The sequence below is a fragment of the Rhinopithecus bieti genome, unplaced genomic scaffold (genome assembly GCF_001698545.2).
Source record: "Rhinopithecus bieti isolate Rb0 unplaced genomic scaffold, ASM169854v2 scaffold_3763, whole genome shotgun sequence".
Lineage (NCBI taxonomy): Eukaryota > Metazoa > Chordata > Mammalia > Primates > Cercopithecidae > Rhinopithecus > Rhinopithecus bieti.
In genome coordinates, this window is record NW_016804379.1 from 723,871 (window position 1) to 736,639 (window position 12,769).

At 42.4% G+C, this 12,769-nt stretch overlaps 1 protein-coding gene across 1 annotated transcript in view; it reads right to left on the reverse strand.

Annotated features, from left to right (window-relative positions):
* Positions 1 to 12,769, reverse strand: part of TBX19 (T-box transcription factor 19) — a 36,836-nt gene that overhangs the window by 17,926 nt on the left and 6,141 nt on the right. The window contains exons 2-4 of the mRNA XM_017867558.1: positions 6,856 to 7,120; positions 5,268 to 5,402; positions 591 to 652 (exon numbers count right to left, since the gene is read on the reverse strand). Coding sequence (XP_017723047.1) covers positions 591 to 652; positions 5,268 to 5,402; positions 6,856 to 7,120 — 462 coding nt within the window. The remainder of the gene's footprint in view (positions 1 to 590; positions 653 to 5,267; positions 5,403 to 6,855; positions 7,121 to 12,769) is intronic.

Sequence of the window (12,769 nt, forward strand, 5' to 3'; positions counted from 1 at the left end):
AAAAAAAAAAAAAAAAAAAAAACCTTGTTAGTTAACAGTTCTTCTGGACCCCTATTATAAGGAATAGATAATTATGACTTGAATTTTCTAGATGTTGTTGAATATTGAATTGAATATTGGAAGCATATTTCTACATTCTTTTTTTTTTTTTTTTTTTTTTTTTTTTTTTTTTTTGTTGAGACGGAGTCTGGCTCTGTCGCCCAGGCTGGAGTGCAGGGGCACGATCTCAGCTCACTGCAAGCTCCGCCTCCCGGGTTCATGCCATTCTCCTGCCTCGGCCTCCCGAGTAGCTGGGACTACAGGCACCCGCCACCACACCTGGCTAGTTTTTTTGTATTTTGAGTAGAGACGGGGTTTCACCGTGTTAGCCAGGATGGTCTCGATCTCCTGACCTCCTGATCCACCCACCTTGGCCTCCCAAAGTGCTGGGATTACAGGTGTGAGCCAGCGCGCCCGGCCAAGGAAGCATATTTCTATCAAAGGTAATGCAAGTGCTACTGGTCTAGTTCCTTTCAAGATAATCATAAATTCCACATTTGTATTTGTATAAACCATTCATTAGAAGATTTCACTAAAATTTCTCTACTTACCTTTCCTTGGCATCCAAGAAGGCTTTGGCAAAAGGATTGTACTTGATTTTGAGAGCTGTTATCTTGCATTTACAAAGACAAGAAGTGTTAGTAAGAGTAGGATACACATAGGCAGACAGAACCCTTTGTCTTCTGTAAAACCAGGTTAATTCCCTCTCTTTTCCTTCCCTTTCCTGCCAGGCATGGTGGCTTAAGCCTGTAATTCCAGCACTTTGAGAGGCAGAGGCCCTTTGCATCTTTGCTTACTCTAGCACTTAATCACCATTGCGCTGTCTCTGGCAAAGGACATTTTATCATTGCATGTGGTGAAAATGCTAATGCCATGTAAAGTGAGAAAAGAAAGGGCAAAGCACTGGAAATAAGCAAAGCCCTGATGTGCGAAGCCTAGCATTCATTTTTTACTCATTTATGTATTTTTTTCAACAATCCTTGATACCCTACTGCACGTGATTTACTCATCTAGTCACTTGGAACACAGTGGAGAGCAGCACAAGTGTGATCCTGCCCCTCTGGGAGAGTGCCATCTAGCATCGAGTCCCTTATTCATAAATAACAACTTACACATGGGGCCATGTCAATGCAAAAAGCAAACTATCACTCCCATTCACTGTCACTCTCTTTATCTGCCTTAGCCGGAGCCTGCTTCATTTCTCATTACAGACATCTGACATATAGATAGATAGTCATCGTGATAGAGATAAAAGAGATAGAAACAGAGAAATATTTATTTTTCATCTCTCCCCACTGGGATGTAAGTGCCTTGAAGACAGGGTATTCATCTGTTTTATTCACTGTAGTATTTCCAGCATTTAGAACAATATCCAGCATGTATTAGTGCTCAGCAAATATTTGTTGAGTAAATAAATATTTAGAGAATATATACATTTTATATACATATTTAGAGATATACATATAGCTCTTTTTTTTGAGACAGGAGTCTTGCTCTCAGGCTGCAGTATAGTAGCTCCATCTTGGCTCACTTCAACCTCCACCACCTGGGTTCAAGTGATTCTCCTGCCTCAGCCTCCCGAGTAGCTGGGATTAGAGGTGCCTGCCACCACACCCAGCTGATTTTTATATTTTTAGTAGAGACAGGGTTTTGCCATGTTGGCCAGGTTGGTCTTGAACTCCTGACCTCAGGTGATCCGCCTGCCTCAGCCTCCCAAAGTGCTGGGATTACAGACATGAGCCACCACACCCAGTATACAGAATATTTATATCAGCAAGGATCTGAGACTTGATGGAAGAAGGAAAGCAAAGTAAGACCCAGATATGGTTTGGCTGTGTCCCCACCCAAATTTCATCTTGAATTGTAGCTCCCATAATTCTCACATGTTGTGGGATGGACCCGGTGGGAGATAATTGAATCATGAGGGCAGTTTCCCCCATATTGTTCTCATGGTAGTGAATAAGTCTCACAAGATCTGATGGTTTTATAAGGGGTTTCCCCTTTCTCTTGCCTCTCATTCTCTTTGCCTGCTGCCATGTAAGATGTGTCTTTTGCCTTCTACCATGATTGTGAGGCCTCCCCAGCCACGTGGAACTGTGAGTCCATTAAACTTCTTTTTCTTTATAAATTACCCAGTCTCAGGTATGTCTTTATTAGCAGTGGGAAAATGAACTAATACAGTGCCCAACTCCTTTTGGCCCAGAACTTGTGAGAAGAAATCAGGAAAAAGAAGAAAAAGAGGTATGGGGTCAGATAGGTACAACCTAGTCTTTCCCTTGGCTTAAACCTGGAGAGGTAGAAAAGCATACATGAAGCTAGCAGGGGGTGCAGAGGAGACATTGGCCTCCTTCACCCACCCCCACGCCCACTCGCCACCCGGGATGCGTCTGCATGGACTTGGCAGGGAAGCTTTGTTGACAGAGGGAGGTGCTGGGGCTAGGCTTTCCAGAGCTTGATTGCCATGGGGGATGTTCAAGACCCAGAAGTAGCAAGTCAGGCTGGGAGATTGCTGGATGGGTCAAAAATGACCAGTCAGGTGGTTCAGAGAGAACTGTCCCATACCTGCAGCCAGGAAAAGCTTCTAAGGGTTTACCAAGTCAGCAGCCAAATGACAAGTTCCGCACACCACCAACTAAGCCAACAGCGCACAAGTGGGCAGGGGCCTTGCCTGGAGACCAGAGGAGGTTAGGACATAGTCTCCAATTCCACATGCACCCCCGACCACCCGCTTCCCAGAGTTACAAAGGCCATACCTCCCCTCATAGACCCAGACTGCAGCCCAGGGAGAAAAGCTGGGAGAGAGGGCTATCTGCAAAATGGATTTACTTTATCATCAAAAGACTGGTCACCAGTTGAGGGACTGTTTACCTTATTAGCTAGTTCATTTCTGTTCCCATTGGCCGGCTGCAGGGGCTCTGCCAAGAGGCCAGTTTACTTACAGAAATGACATTTTCTCTGCATATCTGTGATGTGAGTTAAATCTGCAACTTCATTTCACCTGTAGGCACTAAGACAGTAGTTTCCAAACCTGGATGATCAATAGAATCTTCTGGGAAGACTTTAAAATCTACAGATTCTGAGCATCACCCTTGGAGATTCTGACTCAGTTGGCTGGGTGGGTGTCAGCCCAAAATCTGTCTTTAAAGCTTCCAAATAAATACAGATGGAAGCAACAACAAGATCTTTTTTGTTTTTTTTCTGAGACCGAGTCTCGCTCTGTCACCAGGCTGGAGTGCAGTGGCACAATCTCAGCTCACCGCAACCTCCACCTCCCAGGTTCAAGCAATTCTCCTGCCTCAGCCTCCCGAGTAGCTGGGATTACAGGTGTCCGCCACTGCGCCCAGCTAATTTTTGTATTTTTAGTGGAGACGGGGTTTCACCAGGTTGGCCAGGCTGGTCTGGAACTCCTGACCTCATGATCTGCCCGCCTTGGACTCCCAAAGTGCTGGGATTACAGAAATGAGCCACCACGCTCGGCCAAGATCTTATTTTTTTTAACCTATCAGACTGTCAAAGATAACAAAGATTGATAATAGTGTTGATCATGGTGTGGGGGCTATAAATAGAGTTGCCGTTTTGAGGGAAGCAATTTGGCCATATCTATCCGTTTCTAGGTATTCACCCATGCAAGCAAATGACAGATGCACCAGGATATTCATTGCAGCATTATTTATAATAGAAAATAAAGGGCTGGGTGCGGTGGTTCACACCTGTAATCCCAACACTTTGGGAAGCCGAGGCGGACGGATCACCTGAGGTCAGGAATTCGAGACCTGCCTGGCCAACATAGTGAAACCCTATCTCTACTAAAAATACAAAAATTAACCAGGCGTGGTGGTGCACGCCTGTAGTCCCAGCTACTTGGGAGGCTAAGGCAGGAGAATCGCTTGAACCTGGGAAGCAGAGGTTGCAGTGAGCCAAGATCACACCACTGCACTCCAGCCTGGGTGACAGAGCAAGACTCTGACTCAAAAAAAAAAAAAAAAAATTAGCCAGGCGTGGTGACAGGTGCCTGTAATCCTAGCTACTCAGGAGGCGGAGGCAGGAGAATCGCTTGAACCCAGAAGGCAGAGGTTGCAGTGAGCCGAGATCATACCACACAACAAGAGTGAAACTCTGTCTCAGAAAAAAAAGAAAAAGAAAAAAAGAAAAGAAAACAGTTGGAAAGCACTTAAATGTCCATTGGTGGGGGGCTGATTACGTGAAATAGTGTATTCATACAACAAAATATTCTGCAGGCATTACAGAAAAGGAGATATATGTAGGTGTAATTACATAGAAAGGTAATCATAATGCACTGTTAAATTGGAGAAAAAGAAATTTGCAGATTAATAATATATACAACATGAGCCAATTTATGTGAGGAAATCTACATTCACATATATATTTACAAATACATAGAAAAGTCGTCAAAAAAAACACACTCTAAGTAATTCTTCGTCATGTCCATGGGGAGTGAGGTTCCAAAACCAGAAGAAAACAGTACAGCTTTACCTTATGGTCTTCATGTTTACTTTATATACTTCTGTACTGTCAGTTTATTATGTGTTTTTAAATAAATAAATATTATCTTTAAATAACATTTTAAAGTTTAATCAAAAGAATTCAACCCTCTCTGGGTTCTTCTGATAATCATCAAAGCATGTGAACGGACCCAAAGCAGCTCACAGACAGGCCAGGCGCTAACCACTGAGCCCTCACAGCCAGGCGGCTCAAGTCACTGGGCAGCAGCAGACTTAGCTGTGCTCAGATATTGAACATTAACAAGCAGGATTGATAGCATAACAAAACCCAAGGGAGGGTACATGTTTGGATCACTTGCTACAGACTTGCTTCTAGAGCAGGAGATCTGACAGTCCCTGCCCAATTGTACCCATTCAAGACACACTCAATTCTGCATGGGCCAAGGGCACATAGGGGCCTGACAACAAAGACTCCAGAGTTTCAACAGAACTCAGGCGTTTCATGACAATGCACAGCTGTGCCTTGTTGGCATCAGGAGAGCACATGCTGGTGAGCCTTTAGCAAACAGGCAAGAGGGAGGAAGAGCAGCTACTCCATTGTTTAACTTCATGTCTACTGAGTGTATCCAAATCCTGGAAAACCTACCTTTTATCTATAAGGACTCCCCTACCTCCCATCCTGCCATGATCTCCCAGGTGACAGTTACACACACACACACACGCACACGCACACACACACGCACACACACACACACACACTCTTACCTCCTCATTCTGATATGCAGTCACGGCTATGAACTGGGTTTCAGGGAAGGAGCAGTTCGTTACCATTCGATGGGCACTTCCAACACGCACTATGTGAACCTGGGGTTCATACTTATGCAGAGAATTCAACATTATCTGTCGAGGCAGGAGAAGAGAAAGAGGAGAAAAGCAAAGCCCCGCGTATCGCAGGTGATAAATGAGCCAGCATCTCCAGTTGGTCCCAAGCTCAGCACCACCCCAGTTAGGGACACACATTTCAAATCCTAGGCCACCTGAGCTGCCACCACACCTCTAAGAAACAAATGAAGGGAATTTTCCAGAAGCTCCAGGAAGCATAACATTGAAACCTTTACAAGGGTGAGGGGTGGGTTGTCAGAGAGAAGTTATTCTTAAGAGTTTTCCGTTTTCTGACAAAATTTTGGCTTCCTTTTTTCCTTCCCCTATTGGTTTTCCGTTTTCTGACAAAATCTTGGCTTCCTTTTTTCCTTCCCCTATTTTCAGCACAACAATGTGGATTTCAATCTATCAAAATATACTGTTTGCCTTTTTTTTTCATTTGAGGAATCCTAATAACTCAAAATGCTGACAATGGGTGCATTTTCCAAGTGACGAAAGAATAGTGAAATCTGACATCTGACGGTTACACTCTCTGTGAGTCAAATGAAAGGTGTAATGACAGTCTCCTGCTGTGAAATCTGGTAGGCAGTAACAATTCACTGTTCCATTGCCCGTTTTAATAAGGAACTGGAAGCTTCTGAGTACCACACAGACTCAGGTAGTGTTACCTCTGGACACATGAACTCCTATGGTCCCTGCCATCTAAGCACAGAGATCAGAGAAGGGGCACATGGGCACAGGGTGGGAGGCTAAGGGAAAATCAAACACGCAGGTGGGGAAGAGAAGAATCCAGACCCTTTCCTCCCATCCGTCTCCAATCCCCAGAAACCGCCTACATTATAGAAAGTAACTAACAACCTTCCATAGCAGACTAGTATTCACAATCCTAACACAGAAAACAAGAGGAAAAAGCCCCAGATGCTTGTTTACTCTAATTGGAGACCTGAAATAAAACCTTCCTTGTTTAAGGAAGGTTTGTTTTGATTTTTTTTTCTGAAAAACCAAAGCTGATTCAATATTCTATTGATAATTATCATAATGCCCAAGTGGAGGTAGTAATTATTTCATTTAGAAGCAGCTTTTTATGAAGGTATTTGTCTATTGCCAGCATGCCACTTATACTAAAAAAGGGGAGAGGGACTAACAAAACCCTAGTACCCACAAACATCTCCCTCTCAGAGCTGGGTAAAAAGCACAGCACACAAGACAAAACTCTGAAAAGGGCCCCCAGTGATTAAGTAAACCACTGCTCTCTCACTCTCTTAACATCAGGAAGTCCATTAAAAACTGAAAGCACCAATTAAGAGCTGTTTATTCTTGTTTACATTTGGACTCCAGGGAATAATTGGCTTCTGTGGGAGAAGAGGCTGGTGAGGACACCTCTAATTGCCTAAATGCACCCTTGATATTTCTTGATTGGTGTTGTGGGGAGGCTGGAGTGGGTGGCCAGGCCTGCCCGCCTCATTCATACCTGCCCGCCTCCATTGAGCTTGTTGGTCAGCTTCACTTTGCTGAAGGAGATGGGAGCTTTCATCCAGTGGGCCCCAAAGTTGGGGGAGTCTGGGTGAATGTAGACGCAGCTGTGGCTGGAGACCTCTGGCTTGCCAGCGGGCACCCATTCCCCATTGACGTACTTCCAGCGGTGACTGTCCGTAGGGACAAAGTCCAGCAGGAGGGAGTACATGGCATTGGGGTCCAACCCTGTGACACTAATCTTCAGGACTGGAAACATCCGTCTAAAAGGAAAGGGAGAAACTTAGCCACAGGAGGGACATTAGAGGAACTCTCACCTTGTCCAGGGGCCTCTCAATACTGAGGCTTTCCGTGGAATGCCCTGTGAGGAGGCCAAACGAACAGGGCCCAAGTCCACAATTCCAATGCTACTAGAGCTTCTTTTTATAAATGAATTTAATACTAAGATTTCACTTTAAAACATGCTCCATTTTAAAGGCTGAAAACCACTGATGGAGTCATTTGACACCACAGGAACCTGAAGCCCAAGATGTATCAAAGGCCACATCCCCACATAAAGCTTTCTTCAAAGATTTCCCACTGGCACACTGATGCCACGGACCAGCCCTTCCCAACCTCATAAAGAACACTATTCCTAAATAATAGTAATCGCATTTATAGCAAAACATGCCAGCCTGGGCAACATAGTGAGACACCCCCATCTCAAAAAAAAAAAAAAAAAAAATTAGCTGGGCATGGTAGTCCCAGTTATTCGGGAGGCTGAGGTGGGAGGATTGCTTGAGCACAGGAGTTGGAGGCTGCAGTGAGCTGTGATGGTGCCACTGCACTCCAGCCTGGGTGACAGAGTGAGATCCTGTCTCAAAAAAGCAAAAACAGGGTTACATGGTAAAGTAACTGACAGGAACTCTTTACAAAGTGAGACCAGTTCTTTCCTCCAGGGTGCCTCAGGGCCTTTAATATACCCTTGTACACCATGGGACTTTTTGAAGAAAGCGTGGGAATGTGCACACCCTAAATGTATGTGACAGTGGGATTATCATTTAGCTAAGCATTTTATGAGAATTTGTGTCCAAAGAACACACTTTGAGACATGTGGATCTAGATTCATCGATCCTTCTTCTACACGCTAGAATAATACAAGTTTAATAGTTTAATACAAGAACAATACAACAAGTTTACTCTCACAAATATTTGGAGAAACTATCCAAGTAGCTGGCTTATAAGTCTGGAACATTTTCATCATCCCAAAAAGAAACCCCATGGCCATTAGCAGTTACTCCCTATTTTATTTAGACTTTTTTTTTTTTTCCAGACGGAGTCTCTGCTTCCCGGGTTCAAGTGATTCTCCTGCCTCAGCCTCCAGGAGAGTAGCTGGGATTACAGACATGCGCCACCGTGCCTGGCTAATTTCGTGTTTTTAGTAGAGACAGGGTTTCACTATGTTGGCCAGGCTGGTCTCAAACTCTCAACCTCAGGCAATCCACTCGCCTCAGACTCCCAAAGTGCTGGGATTACAGGTGTGAGCCACCACACCCGGCCTCTTTTAGACTTCATATCACCAGAAAAAAAAGCAGAGAGAAGTAGTTTCTGCCCGCTAGGCAGGAGAGAGGCAGAGTTGACGTCCTTTGTGCTTCCAACTCTAAAGTCACTGCCTAAGATAAGATTCTGGAGCCAAAGCAAAACCAGGCCAGCCGAAGGGCTTGGGTGTAATGGTAATACAGCCAACACTTACAGAGCACTCACTAGGTGCCAGGCATGGGAATAAGCACTTTACATGAACTAACTCAGTGAGTTCTTCACAACAGCTTTATGAGGCTGTGTTGGTGTGTTCAAGGAGAGAAAATTAATTTAAATGGGAGGCTAGGACAAGTATATAAATTAAGTAACATTTCTAGGGAGAAAAATGCATCAGATGATGCATTCCAAATCCAGGTCTTCGCTGAGAACTTCATTATCCACCTCAACACTCCTCGTCCCTTAGTGAGATGATTGCACTTTTACATTAACTAAAAAGATACACCTCCTCTAGGGAGGCTGCCTGTGTGATGTAAAATCTTTATGCTGCATTTTCTTTTGTTGTTTCTTCAAAAGAAGGATTATTGTCTTATTTTCTACTATCAGATTAATTCCCTTTTACAATATATTTTAATGTTTTCAGTTATCTTAATAATATTGGCCAAGTGTAGAAAACAGAAGGATCCTGAGAACACAAATGCCATTTGCAAAGAATCATAAAAGTAGGCATCAGAAATGATGCTAGAGATTATATAGGGTTATTCTGACAGCCAGCAGTCAGACCTGTTTATATGAGGAATACGGAGACACGGTCTCTGTGTTCTGGTCCAGTGCTTCTTCTGAAGTACTAAAGTTTACTTTTTATTTTATTTTAAAGAAAACACAAGAGTGGCATGTGTATAATTGTCATTTTGCATACTAAAGTTAAAAAGTACCAAAGGAGTTTAAGACCAGCCTGGGCAACATGGCAAAACCCCATCTCTATACAAAATACAAAATTTAGCCAGGCATGGTGGTGCACACCTGTAGTTCCAGCTATTGGGGAGGCTGAAGCAGGAGGATCACTTGAGCATGGGAGGTCGAGGCTACAGTGAGCTATTATCACACCACTGTACTCCAGCCTGGGTGACAGAGTGAGACTGTGTCTCAAAAAAAAAAAAAAAAAAAAAAAAAAAAGGTACCAAAACTTTTCTCAATAAGACTATATGGTACACATAAAAGTACGAGAAAAAACATATAATGTATTACTCATGCACTAAACTGCCAGAATAATGATGCAATTGTTCAAGCATGAGAGCATGGCTGGTGTCTTCATGATAAGAAATGTCAGGACGTTTCATAAAGTTCTGACTTACGATTTAAGAAATTACTTAATGCGCTGGGTGCGGTGGCTCAAGCCTGTAAACCCAGCACTTTGGGAGGCCGAGACGGGCAGATCACGAGGTCAGGAGATCGAGACCATCCTGGCTAACACGGTGAAACCCCGTCTCTACTAAAAAATACAAAAAAAACTAGCCGGGCGAGGTGGCAGGCACCTGTAGTCCCAGCTACTCAGGAGGCTGAGGCAGGAGAATGGCATAAACCCGGGAGGCGGAGCTTGCAGTGAGCTGAGATCCGGCCACTGCACTCCAGCCTGGGCAACAGAGCGAGACTCTGTCTCAAAAAAAAAAAAAGAAAGAAAAGAAATTACTTAATGCAAGACACTTTCATTTGTTTTATTTTTTTTTAAAAAGTGTCTGACTGTTGCCCAGACTGCTTTCAAATTCCTGGGCTCAACTCCTACCTCAGCCTCCCAAAGTGCTGGGACTACAGGTGTAAGCCACAGTGCCTAACTGCAAGATTGTTTTTCTAGTGATAATAGTTATCATGTACAGTCAGACCTCCACATTCCCACGGTCTGCATCTGTAGATTCAACCAAATGCAAATTGAAAAATTTGAAAAGAAATAATACAACAATAAAACATAATACAAATAAAAACAATACAGCATAACTATTTACATAGCATTAACATTGTATTAGGTATTATAAATAATCCAGAAATAACTTAAGCATACAGGAGGATGTGCATAGGTTATATGCAAAATATTCTAGTTCATTTTATGTAAGGAACTTCAGCATCCTCAGATTTTGATATTTGCAGGGGCCTAGAACCAATCCTCTGTGGATGCCAAGGGATGGCTGTACTGAATTTTACTCTGCACCTAGGACTTTGCGTAGGTGAATATTTCACTTAAGTGAAATATAACTTAAGTCTTACTTCACCCACAGGAGGTTATTATGCCAATTTTATAGATGAGGAAACTGGGACTTAGAAAGCACACATTATGTTACATTCACCACTCCTTTTTTTTTTTTTTAACTCTGTTTTCCTTTCTTATTAGCTTCTCAAAGGCTAACATGGCTGAGCCACAGTGAAAGGAAAAGTCCCCCTCAATGTTTTCCCACATCTTAATACCTACTTAGAGATTTATCTGCCCATTTGACAAATGGTTTTTCAGTACCTGCTCTATGCCAGGAACTGTTCTAGGTGGGGATTCAATGACAAAAATTGCAGACCCAGTATCCTCTTGCTCATGAAGTTTACATTCTAACAAAGAAGTCAGGCAACAAAATGTCAATAAATTTTGTTGTTTCTTTAACATATAAGATCATTTGGGGCTGGGTGTGATGGCTCATGCCAATAATCCCAGCACTTTGAGAGGCCAAGATGGGAGGATCACTTGAGGCCCAGAGTTAGAGACTAGTCTAGTCAATTTAGCAAGATCCCTATCTCTATTTAAAAAAAAAAAAAGATCATTTTAAATTGCAAGAGTGCCATGAAGGAACTAAAATGCACTATGTCACAGAAGGAGACTAAAGGATGAGAAGCTACGTTAGCCAGATCTGAACAGGAAGTGACATCTGAGCTAAGACCTAAATAATGAGAAGGAATGACTCATGCAAAATGTTAGAGGAGGTGCACTTAGAGGCAAAAGAAATAGCAAGTACAGTGGCCCTTAGATTTAAATAGCCCCACTCTATTCAGAAACTAAAAGAGAAGACCAAAGTGGCTGAGGCAAAGTGAAGGGAAAATTCCAATTACTATCCTCACTGCTAATAGGTTAGAGTGCCCTCTTCTTAACTCTCTCAACTGTATTATGTGAGGTCTCATAAAGAGTGTAGCATGACTTTTCATTCCAGAATAAGAAAATGTGTAATGGCTTTCCATCTTTCGTGCTATGGTCAGAGCTGTACCTGGTATTTCAAAGAAGCCATGATCAATGAAAAGATGCTTAACATCATTAGCCATCAGAGAAATGCAAAACCCAAACTACAGTGAGATGCCACTTCATGGCCACTAGGATGACTGCAATACAAAAGGCAGACAATAAAAAGCACTGGTGAAGATGTAGAGAAATTGGAATCCTCATACATTGCTGACAGGAATATAAAACGATGCCGCCACTTTGGAAAATAGTCTGGCAGTTCCTCACCTGGTTAAATATACAGTTTCTCAATAATCCAGCAATTCCACTCCTAGGTATATACACAAGAAAAAATATAAACATAGTTCCACGCAAACATTTGTACACAGAGGTACATGGCAGCATTATGCATAATAGCCAAAATGTAGAAAAACCCAAATGTCCATGAAGTGATGAAAGATAAATAAAATGTGTTATATCCATATAATGGAGTATTTGTCAATAAAAAAGATGAAGTGCTGATACATGCTACAACATTGATGAACATTGACAACATTACACTAAGTAAAAGAAGTTGTTCACAAAGGACCACGTATTGTGTGATTCCCAGGATATCAAATGTCCATGATATGAAATAGGTAACTCTACAGAAACAGAAAGTAGATTAGTGGTTGCCAGGGGCTGAGGAGGTGATGGCTAAGGGTGCAGGGCTTCCTTTTGAAGCAACAAAAATGTTCTAAAATTAATTGTGGAGACAGATGCACAACTCTGTGAATTACTGAGAACCACTAAACTTATACACTTCAAATGGATGAGCTGTATGGCATGTGAATTACATCATCATAAAGCTGTTAAAAACAAAGAAGTCACGGTGTCTTGTCTCTTAGAAGGAAGATATATCTGGGAAATGGTAGAATGATTAATTGCTCTATTTTCTTTAGTATTCCATTTGCCAAGAACTTTATAATTTTTTTGTTTTTATCACTACATAAACTGAGAAAAGATGTATTTTTAATCCATTCCCTATTTTAATACATTTTTTAATACATTCCCTATTATGGCAATGAGGAATAAATAAAAGTCAGTCAATTTGCCTAAGGTCTTGTAACTGGGACTGGAACTAACCCTGCCTCCAAGACAAGTTCCCCTCTTCCCACCCCACTTTGCCCTCTTTTTTTTTTTTTTTTTTTCATTTTTTTATTATACTTTA